General features: G+C 36.5%; 1 protein-coding gene across 3 annotated transcripts in view; it reads left to right on the forward strand.

The window, feature by feature from the left end:
* The window catches only part of LOC138334849 (leucine zipper putative tumor suppressor 2 homolog), an 84442-nt gene that overhangs the window by 25205 nt on the left and 35079 nt on the right, over positions 1-24158 (forward strand). Inside the window, exon 2 of one of the 3 annotated variants that reach the window (XM_069283621.1) lies at positions 5635-6114. The exons of the other annotated variants lie outside the window; for them this stretch is intronic. Coding sequence (XP_069139722.1) covers positions 6086-6114 — 29 coding nt within the window. The 5' untranslated portion in view covers positions 5635-6085. The remainder of the gene's footprint in view (positions 1-5634; positions 6115-24158) is intronic. 3 annotated transcript variants of the gene reach the window in all.

The following is a 24158-nucleotide window of genomic DNA, read 5'->3' on the forward strand; positions in this document are numbered from 1 at the left end:
GTTTGGTTTTATTGTTGTGTAACCGATTCACTTCCTGTTATTGTTCAGATTTCAATGGGTTTGGTATGTAAAGCAGTTTTAATGTACTTTAGAAGTACATGATGTCATGGGTATAAAACAATTTTAAAATATAAATGTATTTGTGATAGGGAGCCTTAAAAAGTACAATTATTGATTTTTTTATGATAATTATACTGTAAAGTTGTTGAATTTAAGGGGACAATTTTGCGGCCTCCTCTCTGATACCTTTATGCAGGCCTGTGGGCGAATTTTTTTCTGAATCTATCAATTTCAAGCATTGGTATTACTATCACTCTTCTAGTATACTAGTTATTCTCTCCATTGTATTCACAGTTCCATGAATATCAGCAACTTTGATACAGTATTAGTGATTTGTATATATTACTGACAACTTTTGGTATATGCAGTCTTAGTGAAGGCCTAAACACTATCACCATATATATATATATACTCTGTGGCTGGCTAATTACATTTCTACAGCATGTAGATATAGTCTGCATGAACAAAGGAAAATACATTGAGGTACAGATAATTGTGCAGGACCTGCTTTAGCTGGATGCATCCCTTTTAGTTACTTAATGGTGTCTGTATTCACAATATTGCTTTCTTCAAGGGATTACATAAAAAATCACCATCCATGCAGTATATTATACCATGGTTTGAGTAACATATCTGAAGTTGAAGCCATTCTTCAGTAAAATGTCAATTATTATTTTATAAAATACAAGAATGTCATTATAATAGGAGTTATAAACATCTTTGATATTTTGATGAGCTCACAAACATGTCTGACATTTTCAGCCTTCTATATTTAAAATTTGCGTAACTTGACAGATCCAGACAAGTTTGTGGGATTTGATTAAAAGTTCATGGCATATTTAACTGCAGTTTTATTTGTAAATGAAATTTGATTGCAATGTATTAAATTTCTGGCAAAGAGATTGATTCTGTTTAGGGTAGTGAAAATTAATGTACCATATTTTATGTACAAACTGCTGTCGTTTGAGCAGGAAAAGAATTATCAAAACAATTATTGACAAGTTGAACATGGTAGAAAATTATATGAAAATTGACCAGAACATCAAACATGAATCCTTTAGGGTGAGAAAATTGTCTGTAGCTGAGAAATCTTGAATCTTTAGAACCGCCAGTCCTCATAAAACTTAAGTAGGCTTTGGGTGATTTTCATCAAATACTTGACAGCCACTTGTATAGGATCAAGATGAATTGGCCTTATACAGACTGTGTATCTAGCTCTTTAACTTGATGTCTAGGAATGAAATACAGGATTTATATGAACTCCATGTACATGTTCATGTATATTGTCTAAAATAAATTTCATTAAAATTTTCAAGGATTCCTTTAGACATTTAGGATTAAAACATTACACGAGTAGTCAGGATTGATATCAGTCAAGCACCTGTGTGATGGGCAGGTGCTTGTTTTTAACCAGGTCTATTAATTTAAGTAAATATCTGTGATATAATATTTAAGCTATCTTGTTTCTTCTTTCTTGATTCTTGTGTCTCAGTGTTTTGGTGCATTTTAAATACATGGCATCAGAATTTGAATTATAATCAGAATCGCGCCTGTCATTCAGACTAAAATAAAGGGAGAAAACCCTTAGACATGTACCGTATTTGACCCAATAAGCGCCCAGGGCGTTTAAAAAATTGAAAAAATCAAAAAGGTGCTATTTAGACAAAATTATTGCAAATCTATACAGTTTTGTGTAGTTTTGTTCTTTATTTAATGCTTGGGCAATTGAAATTGAGGCCACAAAAAGGGGGAGGGGAGCTTATAGGGACATGGGCATTTATTGGGTTGAATACAGCATATGAAACTTTTGCTGATTTTTCCCCTGAAAAAAGGTCAATTTTTCCAAAGAAAATTACCATTGTGACAATGATTAACTCCAAAGCCTTAGGTGACCACCAAAGGTTGATAGAGAAAGGGGAGGTAATTCTGGAGATTTTATATATACTATCACGATAATCATATAAATGTTGACCACAATTTGGAATTTCTTTACTTTAAGAGGGACATTCTGTGTTTCACAGATACCTGGTATCTATACCAGTTTGTGGACATTTGGCCTTAATGCTGTCATCTTTATTATCTGTTTTATGGTCTGTTGATTACTGCCTAAATCTTTGGTCATTTGTATGGGTCAGTGACCGAAACTATGTAAGATGTCAACTTTGATAACACAAGGTTGAAAAACACCTGAGGGGTATTTAGAAACTGTCTGAAGTGTCTCTGATATTCGGACACATAAAGAGTGCTCATCCGAATAGGAATTGATAAGTTTTTTCCGGCCAAAATGACAAGAGTGTATTAATTTCTCTCAAATCCAATAAAAATGGCATTGACCGACTGGTGTTCATAAGTGGGAAGATCGACTGATAGTCAATTCTATACCAAAGTATGACCAATACATAAGATATATAGTTTTTGTGAAATTTATATGTCGAGGATTTGTCATATGAACAGTAAGGACATTAAAAATGTATGACACACCTTAACGAGTTTGTAAAACAATTTACAAGGGGTATACATCACCTGTTAGCTTGGCTTTCATTGCCAGGCATTGACCGATGGGTTGATTACTGTTGAAAACTGACCACAAACAGCGAGGTTTCAGCTCTCCAGTTTTTGTTTGCATCTAAAACACAATTAACTACTCCATATATCAATCTTTCATGTGACGTACGTTACAGTTAGTACATTAGAAGCTTTATTTTTTCTCATTGTCTAAATTCACGTTTAGTTTTACTTATTAATGGGGTGTAGAAATCCTATTATTTACAGATGATCGTAACAACAATGCTTATATACAAACCATTTTACAAGGATTTGATATATTACCTAGCATTTCTCAATACACATTTTGACATTTGGATTAATTAGAATCAATAATAAATACAAAAAAAAAGAATAAAATAAATAATAAAAGCAACAACTAAAAAGTATCAAAATCATTTGTGCATTAAAAATGTAAAATGATATTTTCTGAGTTCTTATTGATCAACGAAACTAGAAGGTACAAGAAAGATCAAAAGGTAAATGTAACCTGTTGTACACATTACCGGTATCTAGATTGACTCAAATATTGATATTTTTCATGGTTACTTCTAGCAAATCAAGTTTAGTATGTAGGTTTGTTTTGGTGTAGGATTTAATGACCTAAAGGTTTTCAGACCGTAAAAGTGTTTAGCCAGGTAAAACAAAATGTTATAAATTAATAACATTTAATTGATGTTCTTAAGAAGCAGTCATTAAATATATATGTAGTCATTATAAAGTCAGGTTCCATATTTATAAGCCAGAATGTTTATTCAGTAGAAAGTCTTCATTTGCTCAATTTTATTTTCAAATACATAAAAGTTTGATGTAAAATTATATTCTTTTATAAGTTTAAGACCAGCCCTGTATATAAGTATTGATGTCTATTAAATTATTGAAAAAAAATATGATATACAAATTGAATTAAATGAGGTGTTGTAAATATCAATTATGGATAATTGTAGCCCTCAAATGCAGACTTGGTTGTATTGTAGACACTGGAGCCTGTCGGTTAATTTCTAACAAAAGCCACATATAAACTGCCACCCCGGAATTCCAACATGTCATTAAAGGTAGATCATTGTCAGTTTAAAGGGTATTTGTTAAATTTCACAGTGCTATTTCAGATTTCTAAAGATTGTGTGATATATTGCCTGAGGTTGCATTTTCCAATGCAGGTTTTGTAAGTGAAAGTGGATTCTTTGCTGAATGAGAGGATGTAAGATTTAGAATTTTGTTAGTTTCATAGAAACAAGTCATGTTATAAGTTTTCATTTATATCCGACATAACTAAACCTTGGATTTATTTTTCAGAATATTGTTAACTAAATTCTGTGTTTAATTAAGAACAACATTTTTGTATAAGCATAGCAAAAGATTTGAATTTTTTTTGTGCAATTTTAAAAAGTCCGTCAAAACATGTATGGGTACCTAAATCATATCCATTTAGCGCAATTCTTGAGGGAGTAGTTTTCATACTTCAGCTCATCTTATGATTGATCAAAGTTGACTGAAATCTCAGGAGTGGTAATTAGTGGTAACTACATAGAGCTCTCCAACTCTGGGTTTCAAGTTTGAATCCTAGATGGCCACAAAATGACCATAGGTCAGTAAGTTTTCTGTGTGTACCCCAGCTTCCTTCCACTTCATAAACTTGGCATGTCTTGTCATGAACCTGCATAGCTGTTAATAGAATGTTAAAAAAAGCATGAAGAAACAACAAACAAAGAATTGACTCTTTTAGATATGCTAGTGATGAATTTACATGTACCTGGATTATTCTACACCAATTTTTAGATTAGATTTTGGGTTTAACAAGTATTCATAAGTAACAGCCAGACAAGGACTCAGACTCGAGACCTCCGAACACTAGCCTGATGCACTCTACCGATTGAGCTACCTGCATAGTCTTCGATGATTGACACAGTCCAGGCCTGCTTATACACACCCCTACTTTTTTGAAGTCTTGGCCCTCGAAGACATGTCATATGACCCTTATACATACCACCGGTTTATGACAGGAAAGGAAAAAATGTAACAGCCAGACTGGGGTTTGAACTCAGAACCTCCAAACACTATAGCCGGATGCTCTTGATCAACCCAGTCTAGTCCCACTAGCACTTTACTTCCTCAACCAACAACATTTGACAATACTACAATGGGAATTACACTAGCTGGGTCAGTTCCCCATATTTTCTTGTATGCCACTCTATCTGGCCTGTCCAACGGTTCCCAGGTGTCTGGACCGTAACAACATCAGACATTTTCACCTGTCTAGATAATCTGCTGTTGACAATTACTATAAAAGTTTGGAGACCATTACATTTCACCCCTCATCAGTCCGCAGTCATATCCTAGTCATTAAATGTTTAGTGTGACCAGTATTTTAGTTGGGCTGATAAATAAAACTTTACCGTGATCTTTCTATAGTGTAATTGATGGAACTTGATATTCTTTATTCTTCAGTGTAGAGCCACAGTAGCAATTTACAGAATATTTTGCTTTTACTGTGAAAGATTTAATATGGTTAAATTATATTCCAATTTTGACAGGATTTTAGGGAAATTTATACAGCAGCATTCATAACTATAGATGACATTTCTATTGGGCCCACGGAGAATTTTTCATGAAAGTACGTTTTGTGATAAAAGTTAGCAGCTTGGTGTCATTGTTGTTATCTCATCTGTTATGACATTGCAACGGATGTAAGGGCGGATCACGCGACAGCCACAAAAACCCAGACCAATATAACAGGACAGAATTCCAATAAAAACACTTTTATTTATATCTGACATCCAAGTAAAAATAAAAATATACAAGTAACTCCTGCAGGAGTAATGCAATATTTGTTTGGGTCAATGGGTTTTGTAGCTTTCCGCAGTCATATATATATTTCGGATACAGTGAAGTAAGCAGACATCCATAAAATTAAAAGTCGGCTCTATTTCATGGTTCATAGAATCCGCTTGGGAAATTCTGGCTTATTAAAGGTAGCAGTCTACAAGGTATATAACTAAGTATGTATAAAATCTTGTTTGGCCGTTACAGGTACGCAGACTGATTGATAGGTGCTCATTTCCTTTTGATTCACCTGGGGAAGTTGATGTCATAAAAACTAACAAAGTTACACTTACAAGTAGGAGAGATCCCCATACATTGTAATCGCTGGAGATATAGGAAACTTCAACCACGATCACACATACATCAGTGCTATCTTTCCCCGACAGGTGTATTACGATTTTAAGGACAATATCACCCGCGGCATTTTTTAACACCTCTGTTTTAACTTGGTGTCAATTTTATGATAATGAATATCGGTGTATTTTTGTGTTATGAACTCATTTAATGAGATTCCTATGGAATGAGACATTTAAAAGGATTCTAAACCAACATAAGTGAGTGGGAGTATGATAAAGAACGACTTATTGGTGAATTTTACTTTGGATCATATGATTATGGCTCGATTTGGAATCAATAGCCATTTACTTTGATATAGGGAATGGAGAATACCGTCTGGATGGACAATGTGTATGTATGATTACTAGTTTTTACTGATCTATATCATTTATATTAATTTACTAACTTCTATAAATGTTTTATATGATAATTTAGGAGCTTATTTCTGTCTTGGATATTTGACATCAAAGGTAACTCATGTACAATATCATTTGATAAATGTCTTACGAGGTGAATAACATATGAAGGGAAGCACTAGTATGACAGGTCCAGACAGGGATTTAATATAAAATATTTCATAGAAATGTTTAGATCACCATCCTCAACCCACACTCTTGGTTTCTGCAATGTCACAAGTCCTCTCCCCACCAACCGACCTGATCCCCACCAACCGACCTGATCCATTTCATGAATATTCCTTATTCTTTAACTTTAAGGAAATTCCATGACTTAAGATTTCCCATAGGAAAGCATTATGGAAGTTAAGGAATGTTTCCTTAACTTAATCAAGATTTCTCCTTAACTTCTGTAATGCTTTCCTAGGAAGAGATTGAAGTAAAGGTATTCATTGATAATTTAAGGAATGTTGATGAAACTTGGTTCTGAGCTTCGAGTTCAAATATCCTCTTTGACTGTAAGACAGTGGTTTTTCTCTGGGTACTCTGGTTTTTATTTGTTCTGTTGTATATAGTTGGTGTTATATACATATTAAGGGTGAACATATTATAATACTTTTGAACAAATGCTGTATGAAACATAGTTATTGTCCTCAATATCTTATATGCCTTGATATAAAGGAGTTTGCTACATTGACAATATCCTCCTGGAAGCCTGTGTGGTATATATGGGGTCTTTAAATGTTGATTTCTTGTGGTTAATGTGATGGACACTGTCCAGAGAAGTAGGAGCTACTGGTTGATCTACTGCTAATCCTAGCACTTGAATGGTAAGGGTATTATCAGGGGTCAAACTCTCTATAGTCAAACAGGAGATAATGTCTAATCACATCCTGGACATAGCCCAGCACCCTGTATAACTAAGTCCTCATTAACTGGGGGTCGACTCACTGTAAAACTGTTTATCTTTCGTGTCAAGTTTAAACAAATTTTTAAATCCATTTTTATCCATTGAGAATTTTTTCATTTATTTAATTCAGATCAGCCTGATAAGTGTCTTTCTAGAGCCCCAACACCTAGGTGAGAGATTAGTCTCCACCTGTTTATCTTGGGTGTCAAACTCTACCCAGGGTCACTATGTGTGATAAAATGGTTCAAAAACGACTGGAATATTTTAAAGCCAGGTGGATGTAAACAGATCAAGTGATCTAGGACCGGTGAACTCCTTGCACAGGAAGAACATATGTTTTTGGATGACAGGTACTATGTAACTTTAACAAACAAGGTATGGTAAAAAATGGAACCCTGTAAAATTCCATACGATTTTAATATATACAGCAATGTACAAATTTTGTCTGTGTTTTAGGTTTCATTGTAGCAGTACTAATCAAAAGCATATTCCTTTTAAAGAAGTCCAGATAAAATTATGATTCTGATCAAGTTGGCATTCAAATACTGTATGGATTCATCGATTATATTTGTCATCATTTGACTCCTTTATTCATACAAAATAAAAAAATATTTGTTTTTGTCTGTCCCCATTGGGACTACTATTTCGATGTCATGTGGTCATTGTCGTGATTATCATTGTCCTCTGTGTGTCATAGGACCAGTGTGCTAGCTGTTTTAAATGTCCTTGTAGATCGAGTAACCTTTCTAGTAAGTCTTCAGATTTCTGGTAGACCTCATTAAGATTCTCCAAGTTTAGAGAAATCAAGTAGAGTCAAAAAATTGTTCATTCATTGGAAGGGGATTTGTCCTGAGGCCCTGCCACAGCTCAAACTGTTAAAGGGCTCATCTATCTGGTCAGCTATCAGACAGATGGTGTTGACCTCTAGACCTAATCTATCAACACCCTTAGGGCCACAGACAGCTTCGCTGGTCAGAAAACACTGGTCAAGGGTATAACTACCCATCACAAATGGCTGTCACGCTCAGCGCTGACCCCATACTGAATCTGACCCGTCTATGCTCCATCATGTTACAGACTCAGATACCAGCATTTGTTGTCCTTTGTGGTTCGATTGGTGTTCTGCTTCAGTGACCACATAAACTATACAATTAATTATTTCTCCACCCCGGAAGGTCAAAACCATTAGAATTTTCCATGAATCAAATTTCAGGGATTATTAAAGAGTGTGATGGATATATTGTGAGAACTCGGATGGTATTGTGAGAGTGTGTGTACAACAGTTATTGTGGTAGCTAGTTCTATCACAGTAACATATGGGCTTCCAGGCCCTCATAAATACATTCAGTTATAGTCATAATGGTAGCATGATTGTCAAGGCTGAAAGGGATCCATTCTAAGCCTCTGAGCTAAGAAAATTGGAGATTGTAAGGTACTCACTGAAGAAATAGGTTCATGAAAATGTCGTAAAGTGAAACATCTGTGTGTTTGATTAGCATGGAAAACAGCTGTTGTGTGGGGCGATGTTAAACCTCACAGATTTAGGCTTTATAGATTTAGAGTTAAATTCTTATACAGGCTGATTCTGTGGAATTTGGAGCAAATTTTATGCAGTCCAAGGAGCGTTTTTCATCTTCTAATAACAGCTGTTTGAACTTCAGGTTTGCTACTGCATCAGCAGCAATTTTATTTTTGGACAAACAACTCTCTTGGCTTCGAATGATGCAGAGTTTTCCATAGGATTACATATATACAACACCCAACTGGGTCTCTGTATGTAAACTAAGAGGAGGATTGCTGATAAGGCCAAAAAAGAGGAAGTTAGACAGTGAAAAATCAATATGTACATTGATGTGGAGCTGATGGTCGTGTAGGATCTATGACTTAGTGTTGGACTTGAGGAAACAAAACCTTGACAACTCCTATGTCTTTGTGGTGTTATTTTCTCTATCCCCTGTGGTTAAAAGGTTCTGGTGTGTATGTATCAATTTAATCATTTTACAAAGTGTGCTTTATATAGGATGCATGCTTAAATTTTCACCATCCCTACACACCTAGGCTATATCGTTGTAGTGTGGTTTTTATCAGTTGCTGTGTCTGTACTTGAAACATTAACTTGTATCACCAATTCCCATGGATATATGGAAGCTACCGTTAAGTAAGTACAAGGAGTTTTCATTGATTTTCATTTGTCAACCATCAGCATGTCCGACTGAATTTAGAAAATGGCAAATTGATTTTTGAAGTTTTATAGAGAATATACTGCCAGGGATATGCCATGGGGATATATAGCATGTTCAGAACTGAATGACTGCATACAGTATGTCATGTCGACTCATGTGTAATTCACAACAGTCAAGGCAGCTGCTGCCAGACAGGAGTTCACTCTCATGGTTCACATGAAACTCTGTTGCTGGCAGAGACATTGACATTTCATAGCTTTACATGTGCATGGCAGAAAATAACATTGACCTTCTGACCTATATTGTACTACATTTAGGCTGATGCAACATACATTTAGAACAAAGAGCTCTTTCTTGAGTGTAATCATTACACTGAAAGTTAATTAACTGTAATTAATTTGCATCCAAAAACTTCCTCCTGATTAAAATTCAAGACAGCACCTGCCATATATGTAAAAGTACATTATGTATATAAAGGTGTGATCTTTGTGGCGCCATAATTAATTGTAATTTGAATTGTCTATTAGTAATTGTCAAGATCTTTCCTGAGTGATTACCTTAAGTATCAATTTAGTGTCCATCATCTCCTTTCCACCTTGGGACGCTGTACTTGCCTGATAGTAATATTGTACCTCAAAACTGACTATGGCTGTTCTTGTGGTTATTCTGCAAAAATTATGCTTTTTGATTTCCTAATGAATATTGTTTTTAATTATTGCTTTATTTTCTGCATTTCTGACCTGACGTATAATTTTATCATTAATTTTTTATCAATTAATTAATGACCAAGATAGAATGTTCAGTCGGTGCCATATTTAAGGATGTGCCAGGAGGTTGGGGAAAGCTGGAGTACCCAGAGAAAAAAATTGGCATGTGGTACATCATGCAGCAACTGCTCCCTATTGAAAGATAGAATCATGCTTTATTACAAGTTTTCTGATTGCAAATGATAAACTGATCTGTTTAAAGCTAACATGTTATTGTAAGACATTTAGGTATTTTATTCGTTAGTGTTTGATATCTATATGTTCAAACCTGACTACCGAGTATAAAGGCCACCCAAGGTGCAAAAAATAATTGTCTTTTTAGCCAATTGGTTTTTATGTATACAGGCCAAATATTATCAATTATGACTGTTTGGGACCCCAGGAAAGTGGCCTTATTAAGCAGATGGTCTTTATTCACAGGTGGTTGTTATGTAGGTAGTCTTTGTCCAGAGGTGGCTGTTATCTAGAGGTGGTCACTAAGCAGGCGGTCTTTATCCAGAGGTGGTCACAAACAGGCGGTCTTTATCCAGAGGTGGTCACTAAGCAGATGGTCTTTATCCAGAGGTGGTCACTAAGCAGATGGTCTTTATCCAGAGGTGGTCACTAAGCAGATGGTCTTTATCCAGAGGTGGTCACTAAGCAGATGGTCTTTATCCAGAGGTGGTCACTAAGCAGATGGTCTTTATCCAGAGGTGGTCACTAAGCAGGCGGTCTTTATCCAGAGGTGGTCACAAACAGGCGGTCTTTATCCAGAGGTGGTCACTAAACAGGCGGTCTTTATCCAGAGGTGGTCACAAACAGGCGGTCTTTATCCAGAGGTGGTCCACTAAGCAGGCGGTCTTTATCCAGAGGTGGTCACTAAGCAGGCGGTCTTTATCCAGAGGTGGTCACTCAGCAGGTCTTTATCAGAGGTGGTCACCAAGCAGGGTCTTTATCAGAGGTGGTCACAAGCAGAGGTCTTTATCAGAGGTGGTCACTAGAAGTCTTTATCCAGAGGTGGTCACTAAGCAATGGTCTTTATCCAGAGGGTCCTAGCAGGTCTTTCCAGAGGGGTCACAAGCAGGGTCTTTATCCAGAGGTGGTCACTAAGCAGGGTCTTTATCCAGAGGTGGTCACTAAGCAGATGGTCTTTATCCAGGTGGTCACAAGCAGGGTCTTTATCCAGGTGGTGGTACCAAGGTGCACTAAGCAGGGTCAGAGGGTCACGTCTTTATCCAGAGGTGGTCACTAAGCAGGGCTTTATCCAGAGTGTCACTAGCAGCGGTCTTTATCCAGAGGTGGTCACTAAGCAGCGGTCTTTATCCAGAGGTCACTAAGCAGGCGGTCTTTATCCAGAGGTGGTCACTAAGCAGCGGTCTTTATCCAGAGGTGGTCACTAAGCAGGCGGTCTTTATCCAGAGGTGGTCACTAAGCAGGCGGTCTTTATCCAGAGGTGGTCACTAAGCAGGCGGTCTTTATCCAGAGGTGGTCACTAAGCAGGCGGTCTTTATCCAGAGGTGGTCACTAAGCAGATGGTCTTTATCCAGAGGTGGTCACTAAGCAGATGGTCTTTATCCAGAGGTGGTCACTAAGCAGATGGTCTTTATCCAGAGGTGGTCACTAAGCAGATGGTCTTTATCCAGAGGTGGTCACTAAGCAGGCGGTCTTTATCCACAGATGGTCACCAAGCAGACGTCTTTAGCCAGAGGTGGTCACTAAGCAGGCAGTCTTTATTCAGAGGTGGTTGCTGAATAGGTGGTCTTTATTCAGAGGTGGTTGCTGAATAGGTGGTCTTTATTCAGAGGTGGTTGCTGAATAGGTGGTCTTTATTCAGAGGTTGTTTTAAAGCATGTGGTCTTTATCCAAAGGTGCAGGTCGGCAGTCGCTAAGCAGGTAATCTTTATCCAGTGGTGGCTGTTAAGCAGATCGTCTTTATTCAGAAGTGATCGCTAAGGCAGGTTTCACTGTAAATATGTAATCAAATTTTCAGTGAGAAAAGTTAGATATATACAACCAGGTGTGTTTTCATAATTCTATTGCAGCAAGCTTATAAAGCTGGAAAAGCCTGAATATGATTATGGTAGGCATATTTTGGACCGCAGTTCTTTTAGGTTTGAAGAAGTTAGGGATTACAGTTATGGCTTTATGTTTAAAGTAAACAAGCCAGCCTTTGAATTATTTTTACTTTACAGATTTAAAGATCAAATTATTCATTACACAGCCATGGTACAAGAATTTCCAAAAAAAGCTTGTACTCTGGAGTATTTTTAGAAGCATAATTATGAATAATTGAAGGTAATTCCTCCCTCAAGGATTTTTATTACAAATATTTGTTCATTGCATCTAAAGTAGGAGAGGTTTGTTTGACTTGGTTCTTTTCTATATATATGATTAATCTTCTGATGGCTTGTCAAGTTTTATTGACTTGCATTAATTTAGTTGTATAATTATTGTAAATATATCAATTTATACATTTTTGTTTGATGGATCAGGTACCAGCTAGCTGATGGATGATCCATAATCCATTTTATTTACACATTATAATCTGTTACAGATTTACATACAGACATGGAGAAATTATTTAAGATGACTAATTTGGTATACAGATATACTCTGTCAATTATGCAGCTACAAGAAGCTAGTTGATTTATGCCCACAAAATAATGATGTCACAGTCAGGATCTCTGCTCTTAAGGGAGATAACTCTGTAATGTGCAAAGACAGAATAAGAGCAGGCAAAGTAATATATTCAGAAAAAAAACCCAGGAAAATTATGCAGTTTCTGAGGTATTTTAGTGAAATACATAGGGGTTACAATCGATCATTAAATTATGTATGTTTCGAATAAAACAACTGATCGAAAAACAACTGAGACAGTATTAATTAATTTGTGATAAAATATTTGTTTGGCATAGTAAAGTTAAATTGCTTAGGACGTCCTAGTGTTACCATTAATACATTTCAACTCCCTCATAAACGGTAAATTATATATATTAAAAGTTAATAGAAGGGAGAAAATTAGATTTAAACTTTATCATTGAATATCTCGAAAAACTGTTTAGTGCACCTTCATATCTCAATGTCAACATACTCCAAACTGTTATTTTTGTGATGTTGGATGACCTTGTCTCTGGTTTACCGTTATTTTTGTGATGTCGGATGACCTTACCTCTATAAAAGTTTATAGTAATCTAAACTTGGTAAGGCGACATCATGGGTAGCCAGTGTACACCCTGGACAGACAGGGGTTATAAAGAATCACTTGTATACATGATTTGCCAGATCCTTCCTGATAACATTAAGAATTAATTTGATTTTATCAAACCACCACATAACATGAATAACACTTTCCAAACCTCACTTAATAACATGCAGTCTGGCTTTATTCAGACCATGCAAACACGCTACCGTAGTTTCCCTCATAATAAATCTGCATCGGGGTTTTTCTTAATTCTGCTCCCATTGTATGATTACATGAGGCAACTTTGTCATTTTATCCTTTCTCCGATTTACAACTTGGTTTTTATTATTATCCAATTAAGCATTAAATTGATGCCACTATTTTTTATTTCCATCGGGGTATGAAAGAAATTTTGTTTTGCAAACTGTTAATCTGCTACCCAGATTTTGAAAACATCCCTTTTAACAGTCAGGTGCCAGATTAAAGAGGTGGGAAAAATTAAGTACCCGCAGAAAAAACAACTACCCAAGTAGTCTGCAGTCAGTACCTTACAACTGTGCCACATGATATTTGAACTTGAAACTAAGATGCAGTGTAAATTTGTTAGGACATCTTAACCACTTGGCCAGGTTGGTCAATGTCCCTTTGAGGAATGACCACTTGGCCGGGTTGGTCAGTGTCCCTTTGAGGAATGACCACTTGACAGGGTTGGTCAGTGTCCCTTTGAGGAATGACCACTTGGCTGGGTTGGTCAGTGTTCCTTTGAAGAATGACCACTTGGCCAGAATGACCACTTGGCCGGGTTGGTCAGTGTCCCTTTGAGGAATGACCACTTGGCTGGGTTGGTCAGTGTCCCTTTGAGGAATGATCACTTGGCTGGGTTGGTCAGTGTCCCTTTGAGGAATGACCACTTGGTCGGGTTGGTCAGTGTCCCTTTGAGGAATGATCACTTGGCTGGGTTGGTCAGTGTCCCTTTGAGGAATGACCACTTGGCCAGGTTGGTTCAGTGTCCCTTTGAGGAATGATCACTGCGGGTTGGTCAGTGTCCCTTTGAGGAATGATCACTTGGCTGGGTTGGTCAGTGTCCCTTTGAGGAATGACCACTTGGTCGGGTTGGTCAGTGTCCCTTTGAGGAATGATCACTTGGCTGGGTTGGTCAGTGTCCCTTTGAGGAATGACCACTTGGCCAGGTTGGTCAGTGTCCCTTTGAGGAATGATCACTTGGCTGGGTTGGTCAGTGTCCCTTTGAGGAATGATCACTTGGCTGGGTTGGTCAGTGTCCCTTTGAGGATTGTTTGGTCCTGATATGACTATGTATAATGTTACTACCAGATTGTAAAAAAATCTGAAAAGATGAGTGCTTACTCAAACTGGTAATTCTGAAAAAACTTCAGATTTGGATAAAATAATGTTTTTTCTGAAAGGCAACGGTTATAGGCATAAATTTACAGGCATAGGTTACTTATTAAAGCAGAAGTTACAAGACATCTTTTGTTATATATGTTATGTGGGGCTATTGCCAGGTACTGACGGTTGGTCGGTGGTTTTTCTCCGGGTACTCTGGCTTTCCTCCACCAACAAACCTGACACGACCTTACATGACCCTGACTGTTAATAGGACATTAAACGAATAAAAAACAGTTATATAAGACCAAGGTTTCAAGGCAGAGGTAGCATTAGGCATAGGTTACAAAAAAACATGCCGTATTCGACCCAATAAGCACCCATGTCCCTATAAGCGCCCCTCCCCCTTTTTGAGGCCTCAAGTTCAATTGGCAAGGCATAAATAAGGACCAAAATTACTTAAAACGGTATAAATTTGCAATAATTTTGACTTATTAGCACCTTTTCATTTTTATCAATTTTTTAAGCGCCCTGGGCGCTTATTGGGTCGAATACGGTACCTGTGGTATATAGGTATAAGTTACAAGGCAATGCACAAACAGAAATGTTTTAAAGCATGTGCAGATATGTTAGTTGTAATCTTTTGAGGAGTGATTTTAAAACACACAAAAACTGTTGGAGTTATACAGAGTTTGCAGAGTAAATAATGTATGGGTTTAACTTGGTCTATATGAAACAGAGAGGGTGGGAATGTTTAACTGTTTAGATTGATAGCAGCACTTTACAGTAGCTTATCAACTATTTCCCACCCTACACTACATGTAAAACATGTCGACATACTTCCCTTACGCTGGTCTATCTGATAAACCAAAGTATTTATTCTAAATCTATTTTGAAATTGAAATGAATAGCATTAAAGTTTGGTTGGATCTAGACCTTAGATCTAAAGTCATTTAACCCTCATAAAATTGTTACAAGTCACAATTACAAAAAGGATGTGGATTTAGTTACATCAGCTTTATAAATAGATTGGGGTACAATTTCATGTTCTTTCCAAGATAGGGTACCTATTAGTTTAAGGATATATGAGGTTTGGGTGATGGATGAAAGGAGGAGCACCCTGAGGAAAACCACAGACATTAATGGTCAATGCTTTTTAACTAGTTTGATTTTATTAGTTTAACATCCTATTAACATCCAGGGTCACTTAAGGACATATCAGATCAGAATACCAGTAGAAAAACCACAGACCAACAGTCAGTACCTGACAACTGCCTCTCATGGGATTCAAACTTGCGATCAAGGGGTAGAAGATTTGTGGTAATATACATGTCGGGACATCTTAACCACCCGGCCCCGCGATCACACCTAGCAACTTACCCATATAGGTCCAGAACTTACAGTAGATAGAGACCTTAGTGGAAGTTTGTTTGACACCTTAATCACTACGCTAGCATTGCTAGACCTTAACATAAAGATAAATGAGAAACACAGGACCTTGATATATTGTGTAATATCTGTTTGTCTGGAAAGTAGATGACCTTAGGTCACTTCTCTAGACTGGTGATTGGATTCAAATGACATTTGGTCAACATTTACTTCTTATTACGGAGTACATTTAGTAGTGTTTTTACTTTAGATACTATGATAATGCCATGAATTGAAGATTCGGATAGTTTATAGATACTTATACTTATGTACTTAAAACAACAAATTCATTTGAAAGTCGGAAGTCACGTTCTGTTCTTAGTCTGTTAGATTGAAAAATGTAAGGTAATTATTAGGGACAGGTGTGATGTTGTGGTCCCAAACATATAACACTACTTAACATATAACGGATCCTAATTAGGCGAAGATCATCTATTTTGTCCTCGAGGTCGTTAACCAAGCGACCCACGACTGTTAGGATATGACTAAGATATCATTATAAACAATTTGTGGTTAACAGGTTAATCTAAACACACGCTCATTCCACATCATAAATCATGACATTGATGTCTTTTTAAGCTTCTGTTTACATCCTGAAGATATCTTACGTAGCCTTAATCTTTAATGCAAATGATCAAAAATAAATTAGCATTATGATACGGAAGAAGTCTGTGATACCATCATCTCATCAATATTCATGTGTCTAATGGATGTGTGAATTCTTTGAAATATGAAAATACCTAGTCCATCAGCTAGCAAGAGAATCTGTCTTTGTAGGAAGATAATTATGTCTTTGAGAACATAATCACAAAATACCTGCATTGCCTCTCATACAATTTGTTTATGATCCATGTAATAAAACATTTTACCACACAAATAATCACAATCTGCACCAGGTTGATAACTGTGATCAGTTTGAAAGGCAAATTGTCTGCTGAAATTAAAATTAAAGTATTTTAGACAAAATATAGCAGATTTAATGATATTCTGAAACATAATGTCCCTAGTTGGTAGTAGATGTAGTTTGGAACTATCTGACTGAACATCATTCAAAGTCCATTATTGTAGGCCATCAACAGTAATAATGTCAAAACGGCTAATACAGACCAGTCTGTTTCTCATGAAAAAACAAGCTGAAGATTGAGTGTTAAAGTTTGTTTCTTGGGTCCTCTCTTACCAGCATAAAAGCGATATTTTGATATGGAAGAACACATTCTAAATGTAGACAGAATTTAGAATTTGCATGTCTAATTAATGTTTGAAGAGGCAAATATAAATTGAAAATTCGCATGTCAAGAGCTATTCAAATAAATCCATGCTTGCCATCTCTAGTATCGTTTAAAATCTATAAATGGACTAGGTATGTGCTGTTAGGTAACTTAATGTAATTAAATCTACTACGGCAAAAGTCCAATTGCAGAGTCAGCACATCCATGCCTATTAAAGTGAAATTTGTTTTCAGAAACTTAATTACTGTAAAAGTGGATATTTTTGGCAGATATATAAGACCAAGGTTTCAAGGCAGAGGTAGCATTAGGCATAGGTTACAAAAAAAACATGCCATATTCGACCCAATAAGCGCCCATGTCCCTATAAGTGCCCCTCCCCCTTTTTGAGGCCTCAAGTTCAATTGGCAAGGCATAAATAAGGACCAAAATTACTTAAAACGGTATAAATTTGCAATAATTTTGACTTATTAGCACCTTTTCATTTTTATCAATTTTTTAAGCGCCCTGGGCGCTTATTAGGTCGAATACGGTACCTGTGGTATATAGGTATAAGTTACAAGGCAATACACAAATAGAAATGTTTAAAGCTTTTGAGGAGTGATTTTAAAACACACAAAAACTGGCGGAGTTATGCGGAGTTTGCAGAGTAAATAATGTATGGGTTTAACTTGGTCTATATGAAACAGAGAGGGTGGGAATGTTTAACTGTTAGATAGCAGCACTTTACAGTAGCTTATCAACTATTTCCCACCCTACACTACATGTAAGACATGTCGACATACTTCCCTTACGCTGGTCTATCTGATAAACCAAAGTATTTATTCTAAATCTATTTTGAAATTGAAATGAATAGCATTAAAGTTTGGTTGGATCTAGACCTTAGATCTAAAGTCATTTAACCCTCATAAAATTGTTACAAGTCACAATTACAAACAGGATGTGGATTTAGTTACATCAGCTTTATAAATAGATTGGGGTACAATTTCATGTTCCTTCCAAGATAGGGTACCTATTAGTTTAAGGATATATGAGGTTTGGGTGATGGATGAATTTTTAGGAGGAGCACCCTGAGGAAAACCACAGACATTAATGGTCAATGCTTTTTAACTAGTTTAATTTTTTTTGTTTAACATCCTATTAACATCCAGGATCACTTAAGGACATATCAGATCAGAATACCAGTAGAAAAACCACAGACCAACAGTCAGTACCTGACAACTGCCTCTCATGGGATTCAAACTTGCGATCAAGGGGTAGATTTGTGGTAATATACATGTCGGGACATCTTAACCACCCAGCCCCGCGATCACACCTAGCAACTGACCCATATAGGTCCAGAACTTACAGTAGATAGAGACCTTAGTGGAAGTTTGTTTGACACCTTTAATCACTACACTAGCATTGCTAGACCTTAATATAAAGATAAATGAGAAACACAGGACCTTGATATATTGTGTGATATCTGTTTGTCTGGAAAGTAGATGACCTTAGGTCACTTCTCTAGACTGGTGATTGGATTCAAATGACATTTGGTCAACATTTACTTCTTATTACGGAGTACATTTAGTAGTGTTTTTACTTTAGATACTATGATAATGCCATGAATTGAAGATTCGGATAGTTTATAGATACTTGTACTTATGTACTTAAAACAACAAATTCATTTGAAAGTCGGAAGTCACATTCTGTTTAGTCTGTTAGATTGAAAAAATGTAAGGTAATTATTAGGGACAGGTGTGATGTTGTGGTCCCAAACATATACACTACTTAACATATAACGGATCCTAATTAGGCGAAGATCATCTATTTTGTCCTCGAGGTCGTTAACCAAGCGACCCACGACTGTTAGGATATGACTAAGATATCATTATAAACAATTTGTGGTTAACAGGTTAATCTAAACACACGCTCATTCCACATCATAAATCATGACATTGATGTCTTTTTAAGCTTCTGTTTACATCCTGAAGATATCTAACGTAGCCTTAATCTTTAATGCAAATGATCAAAAATAAATTAGCATTATGATACGGAAGAAGTCTGTGATACCATCATCTCATCAATATTCATGTGTCTAATGGATGTGTGAATTCTTTGAAATAAGAAAATACCTAGTCCATCAGCTAGCAAGAGAATCTGTCTTTGTAGGAAGATAATTATGTCTTTGAGAACATAATTACAAAATACCTGCATTGCCTCTCATACAATTTGTTTATGATCCATGTAATAAAACATTTTACCCACACAAATAATCACAATCTGCACCAGGTTGATAACTGTGATCAGTTTTGAAAGGCAAATTGTCTGCTGAAATTAAAATTAAAGTATTTTAGACAAAATATAGCAGATTTAATGATATTCTGAAACATAATGTCCCTAGTTGGTAGTAGATGTAGTTTGGAACTATCTGACTGAACATCATTCAAAGTCCATTATTGTAGGCCATCAACAGTAATAATGTCAAAACGGCCAATACAGACCAGTCTGTTTCTCATGAAAAAACAAGCTGAAGATTGAGTGTTGAAGTTTGTTTCTTGGGTCCTCTCTTACCAGCATAAAAGCGATATAATTTGTTTTTGGTCCACAAAGTGTGTGATCAGGATATTCATATATTTTTTTTCATATTTTTGCATGTGTAGTGTCAGCTCCAAAACCAATTTCATTCTAGTTTGTAAACATTTTCATAAGGCCAAAAAAGGCCAAGAAGGTGCTTTTTCTGAGTCTGGGAAATTTAAAGTTCGTGTATATTTTTGGGAAGCTTGAAGGTATCTTCTTGATTCAAATACTGTGTATGGTCTGAATTATTTTTAGGAAATAATTTTTTGGACGATTAAAACCTAAATACCTGTACATGTTGTGTATTTATCAATTACTGAATGCTCCTACATCACCTCACTCCAAACAGGAGCTGGGAGAAGTATAAGCATTTTGAAAGTCTTACTTGTCAGAGGTAATTTAATGGTTAATTTTTCTTCCATGAGCTATTTAACTGTCACTGAAGCAGTTAGGAACACAAAGGCCTAGCCACTGTTGTTACTCATCCTGGCTTGATGATTATCAGAAAGAGGCATGGTTCCCCCGCCTCCTTGTATAATCCAATGGATACAGTAATTTCAGCTCTCCACAAAGCCTTCATAATTTACGATGACCCGACCCTCCCTAATAGTCCACTAATGATCCCCTGTTACACAGCTGGGAACAAAAACAAAGCAGGTTTAATGTGATGTACTGGAGCCCTGGCACAGCCCCCTGAAATGTGTGTGTGGACATTCCATACATATTGGGTTACCTCCCCTTAGGAATTGTCCAGTGTTATGCTGAGTCACCAAACATCTGCCAGAGGCTGTCATCTTATTGCATTGTGTTTGCATAATGTTTTTTATGTTTTGAATAATTGAGATATCAAAAGCAGTATGTCTGTATTAGGTCATGCTGCTATATGCATGCACAGTTCAACAGGGACACGCTATATTCATTTAAGTGTTTGTAATCATCTAATGCAGCCAACAATTACAGTATATATAGACTTCATTTTGTCATCGTTGTCACGTGGCATCTTAACTAAGGCTTTTTGTGTCATAATTATTCAAGTTCTTATGAGTTGATCAACCTCAAATAGATCTAAATCTTGCTTACACATTTTTAAAGTGCTTGCTTCAAGGTGGTTTTTAAGGTTCAGAGGTCAAAGGTGAAGGTAACTGATGCTTTAAATTGTCTTTGTACGGCCAATCAAACTCAAACTTATTATAGACTCTGCAGTGCTTGAAGGATTGCCTTTCAGTATTGAAGGTTATCAGCAATACCACATACTGATTGTTGATTGTTTACTTTTTAATAAAGATTGTCTTATTTCCCACTCCACCACTTTTAATTGAAACCATTTAATGATAATTTTCTGTCCGTGATCACCCTGGCTACATGCTGTTGTTGTCGAAATAGCCTAATTAAGTCATATAATCAATTAAGGAAGCATTAAAGAATGCATTTTTTTTCTCAATGTATAATAGGACTTTCATGGTAGTGGTTTTTTTTTGGCAGACAGTTTTAGATATTGGCCACTCTATAAGTACTTGTATCCTGTATTTATGATCAAGTATTATTTCCTGGAAATCAAGGATTTTCAGGATTATCGTGTTTTATCTAAACTGTAGTATTTCTTGCAATTGTATTGAAAGTATCGTTAATAGCTATCCTGTATGTACACTCATAACTTAATATATTTCCTATTCTTTAGGACACAACTGTCGCACCAGTCATCTAATCTGTGTAAAGTTCTTTCTTTACCCCCCCCCCCCCCCACCACCACCCCCATTTTTACCCCTATATATATGTGTCTGTGTATTTCCTGTATACCAAAATCTCTACACTTTTCCTGCAAACTCATGAAGGAAGTTCTGACTTTTGACTTTAGTGTCTGCCATCTGTTAGCAATCGTCTGTCAAGGGGGAAAAAATTCAATTTGCTGCTAAAAAGTGGTCTGGAAATCACATTTCTGACTGTTTTCTACCATGTGAAACAAACATTTAGTGGATCGAATGTGGAAGTTTTGTGGCATGTTTTAAGCACATTGTGTGCCACTTGTTTGTGAGTAGGTCTCTGTGATCAGGCTGGGAACAAACAAATGAATTACACAATGGAGAATGATTTGTAATGTGGTATGTATACAATTTCTGTGTGAATGAGATGGCTGCTCATTATTTCACATTGTTTATGATACATACAATGAAGCGATAAGTTACTAGAACAAAGTCACATGTAATGCTTACTATTCTTTTCACTATAACAAGGAGGTTTATTAGTTATATGAAATATTTTGATGGGTTTGTGTTTATGGCAAAGTCTTGTAAGTCTGGATACTTTTACGTTTGTGTTCTCAGTAAAACCTTGTTAATGTCAGTCTGACACTTTGGTTTGTGTGTACTGTAGAACCTTGTTAGTCTGAACACTTTGATTTGTGTGTACAGTAGAACCTTGTTAGTCTGGACACTTTGGTTTGTGTGTACAGTAGAACCTTGTTAGTCTGTACACTTTGGTTTGTGTGTACAGTAGAACCTTGTTAGTCTGTACACTTTGGTTTGTGTGTACAGTAGAACCTTGTTAGTCTGTACACTTTGGTTTGTGTGTACAGTAGAACCTTGTTAGTCTGGACACTTTGGTTTGTGTGTACAGTAGAACCTTGTTAGTCTGGACACTTTGGTTTGTGTGTACAGTAGAACCTTGTTAGTATGTACACTTCGGTTTGTGTGTACAGTAGAACCTTGTTAGTCTGTACACTTTGGTTTGTGTGTACAGTAGAACCTTGTTAGTCTGTACACTTTGGTTTGTGTGTACAGTAGAACCTTGTTAGTATGTACACTTTGGTTTGTGTGTACAGTAGAACCTTGTTAGTCTGAACACTTTGGTTTGTGTGTACAGTAGAACCTTGTTAGTATGTACACTTCGGTTTGTGTGTACAGTAGAACCTTGTTAGTATGTACACTTTGGTTTGTGTGTACAGTAGAACCTTGTTAGTATGTACACTTTGGTTTGTGTGTACAGTAGAACCTTGTTAGTATGTACACTTTGGTTTGTGTATTCAGTAGAACCTTGTTAGTCTGAACACTTTGATTTGTGTGTACAGTAGAACCTTGTTAGTCTGGACACTTTGTTTTGTGTATACAGTAGAACCCTGTTAGTCTGTACACTTTGGTTTGTGTGTACAGTAGAACCTTGTTAGTCTGAACACTTTGGTTTATGTGTACAGTAGAACCTTGTTAGTCTGAACACTTTGGTTTGTGTGTACAGTAGAACCTTGTTAGTCTGGACACTTTGGTTTGTGTGTACAGTAGAACCTTGTTAGTCTGGACACTTTGGTTTGTGTGTACAGTAGAACCTTGTTAGTATGTACACTTTGGTTTGTGTGTACAGTAGAACCTTGTTAGTCTGGACACTTTGTTTTGTGTATTCAGTAGAACCCTGTTAGTCTGTACACTTTGGTTTGTGTGTACAGTAGAACCTTGTTAGTCTGAACACTTTGGTTTATGTGTACAGTAGAACCTTGTTAGTCTGAACACTTTGGTTTGTGTGTATAGTAGAACCTTGTTAGTCTGTACATTTTGGTTTGTGTGAACAGTAGAACCTTGTTAGTCTGGACACTTTGGTTTGTGTGTACAGTGGAACCTTGCTAGTCTGTACACTTTGGTTTGTGTGTACAGTGGAACCTTGTTAGTCTGTACACTTTGGTTTGTGTGTACAGTAGAACCTTGTTAGTCTGAACACTTTGGTTTGTGTGTACAGTAGAACCTTGTTAGTCTGTACACTTTGGTTTGTGTGTACAGTAGAACCTTGTTAGTCTGGACACTTTGGTTTGTGTACAGTAGAACCTTGTTAGTCTGAACACTTTGGTTTGTGTGTATAGTAGAACCTTGCTAGTCTGTACATTTTGGTTTTGTATGAACAGTAGAACCTTGTTAGTCTGGACACTTTGGTTTGTGTGTACAGTGGAACCTTGCTAGTCTGTACACTTTGGTTTGTGTGTACAGTGGAACCTTGCTAGTCTGGACACTTTGGTTTGTGTGTACAGTGGAACCTTGCTAGTCTGGACACTTTGGTTTGTGTGTACAGTGGAACCTTGTTACTGTGACTTTATTAGATAACAAAGTGTTATCAATGAAAATCTATTTTTCACCTGTACCTCGTATGGATTTTGACACTGTGACAGGATCCTGTTTGAGTATCATAGGGTTATGGGGCGGGTAAAGTGGATGTACAGGTTGACCGTTATCAGTTGATATCGAAGGCTAGGATCTGTTTTCCCTAGAGTGTGTCTGTAGAAATGAAAACGATGATGTGTTACCTGTAAAAATGTTCACCTACACAGCATGTGTCAGAAATACAGGTACGTAGACGAGTGTTTAGTGATTCAAACATTACTGGTATCAGTTGATATTCATCTGATGTATCTGCTTATATATACTCAGAGGAATGTGTGTGATAGTAC

Source organism: Argopecten irradians, chromosome 11 (assembly GCF_041381155.1).
Source record: "Argopecten irradians isolate NY chromosome 11, Ai_NY, whole genome shotgun sequence".
Lineage (NCBI taxonomy): Eukaryota > Metazoa > Mollusca > Bivalvia > Pectinida > Pectinidae > Argopecten > Argopecten irradians.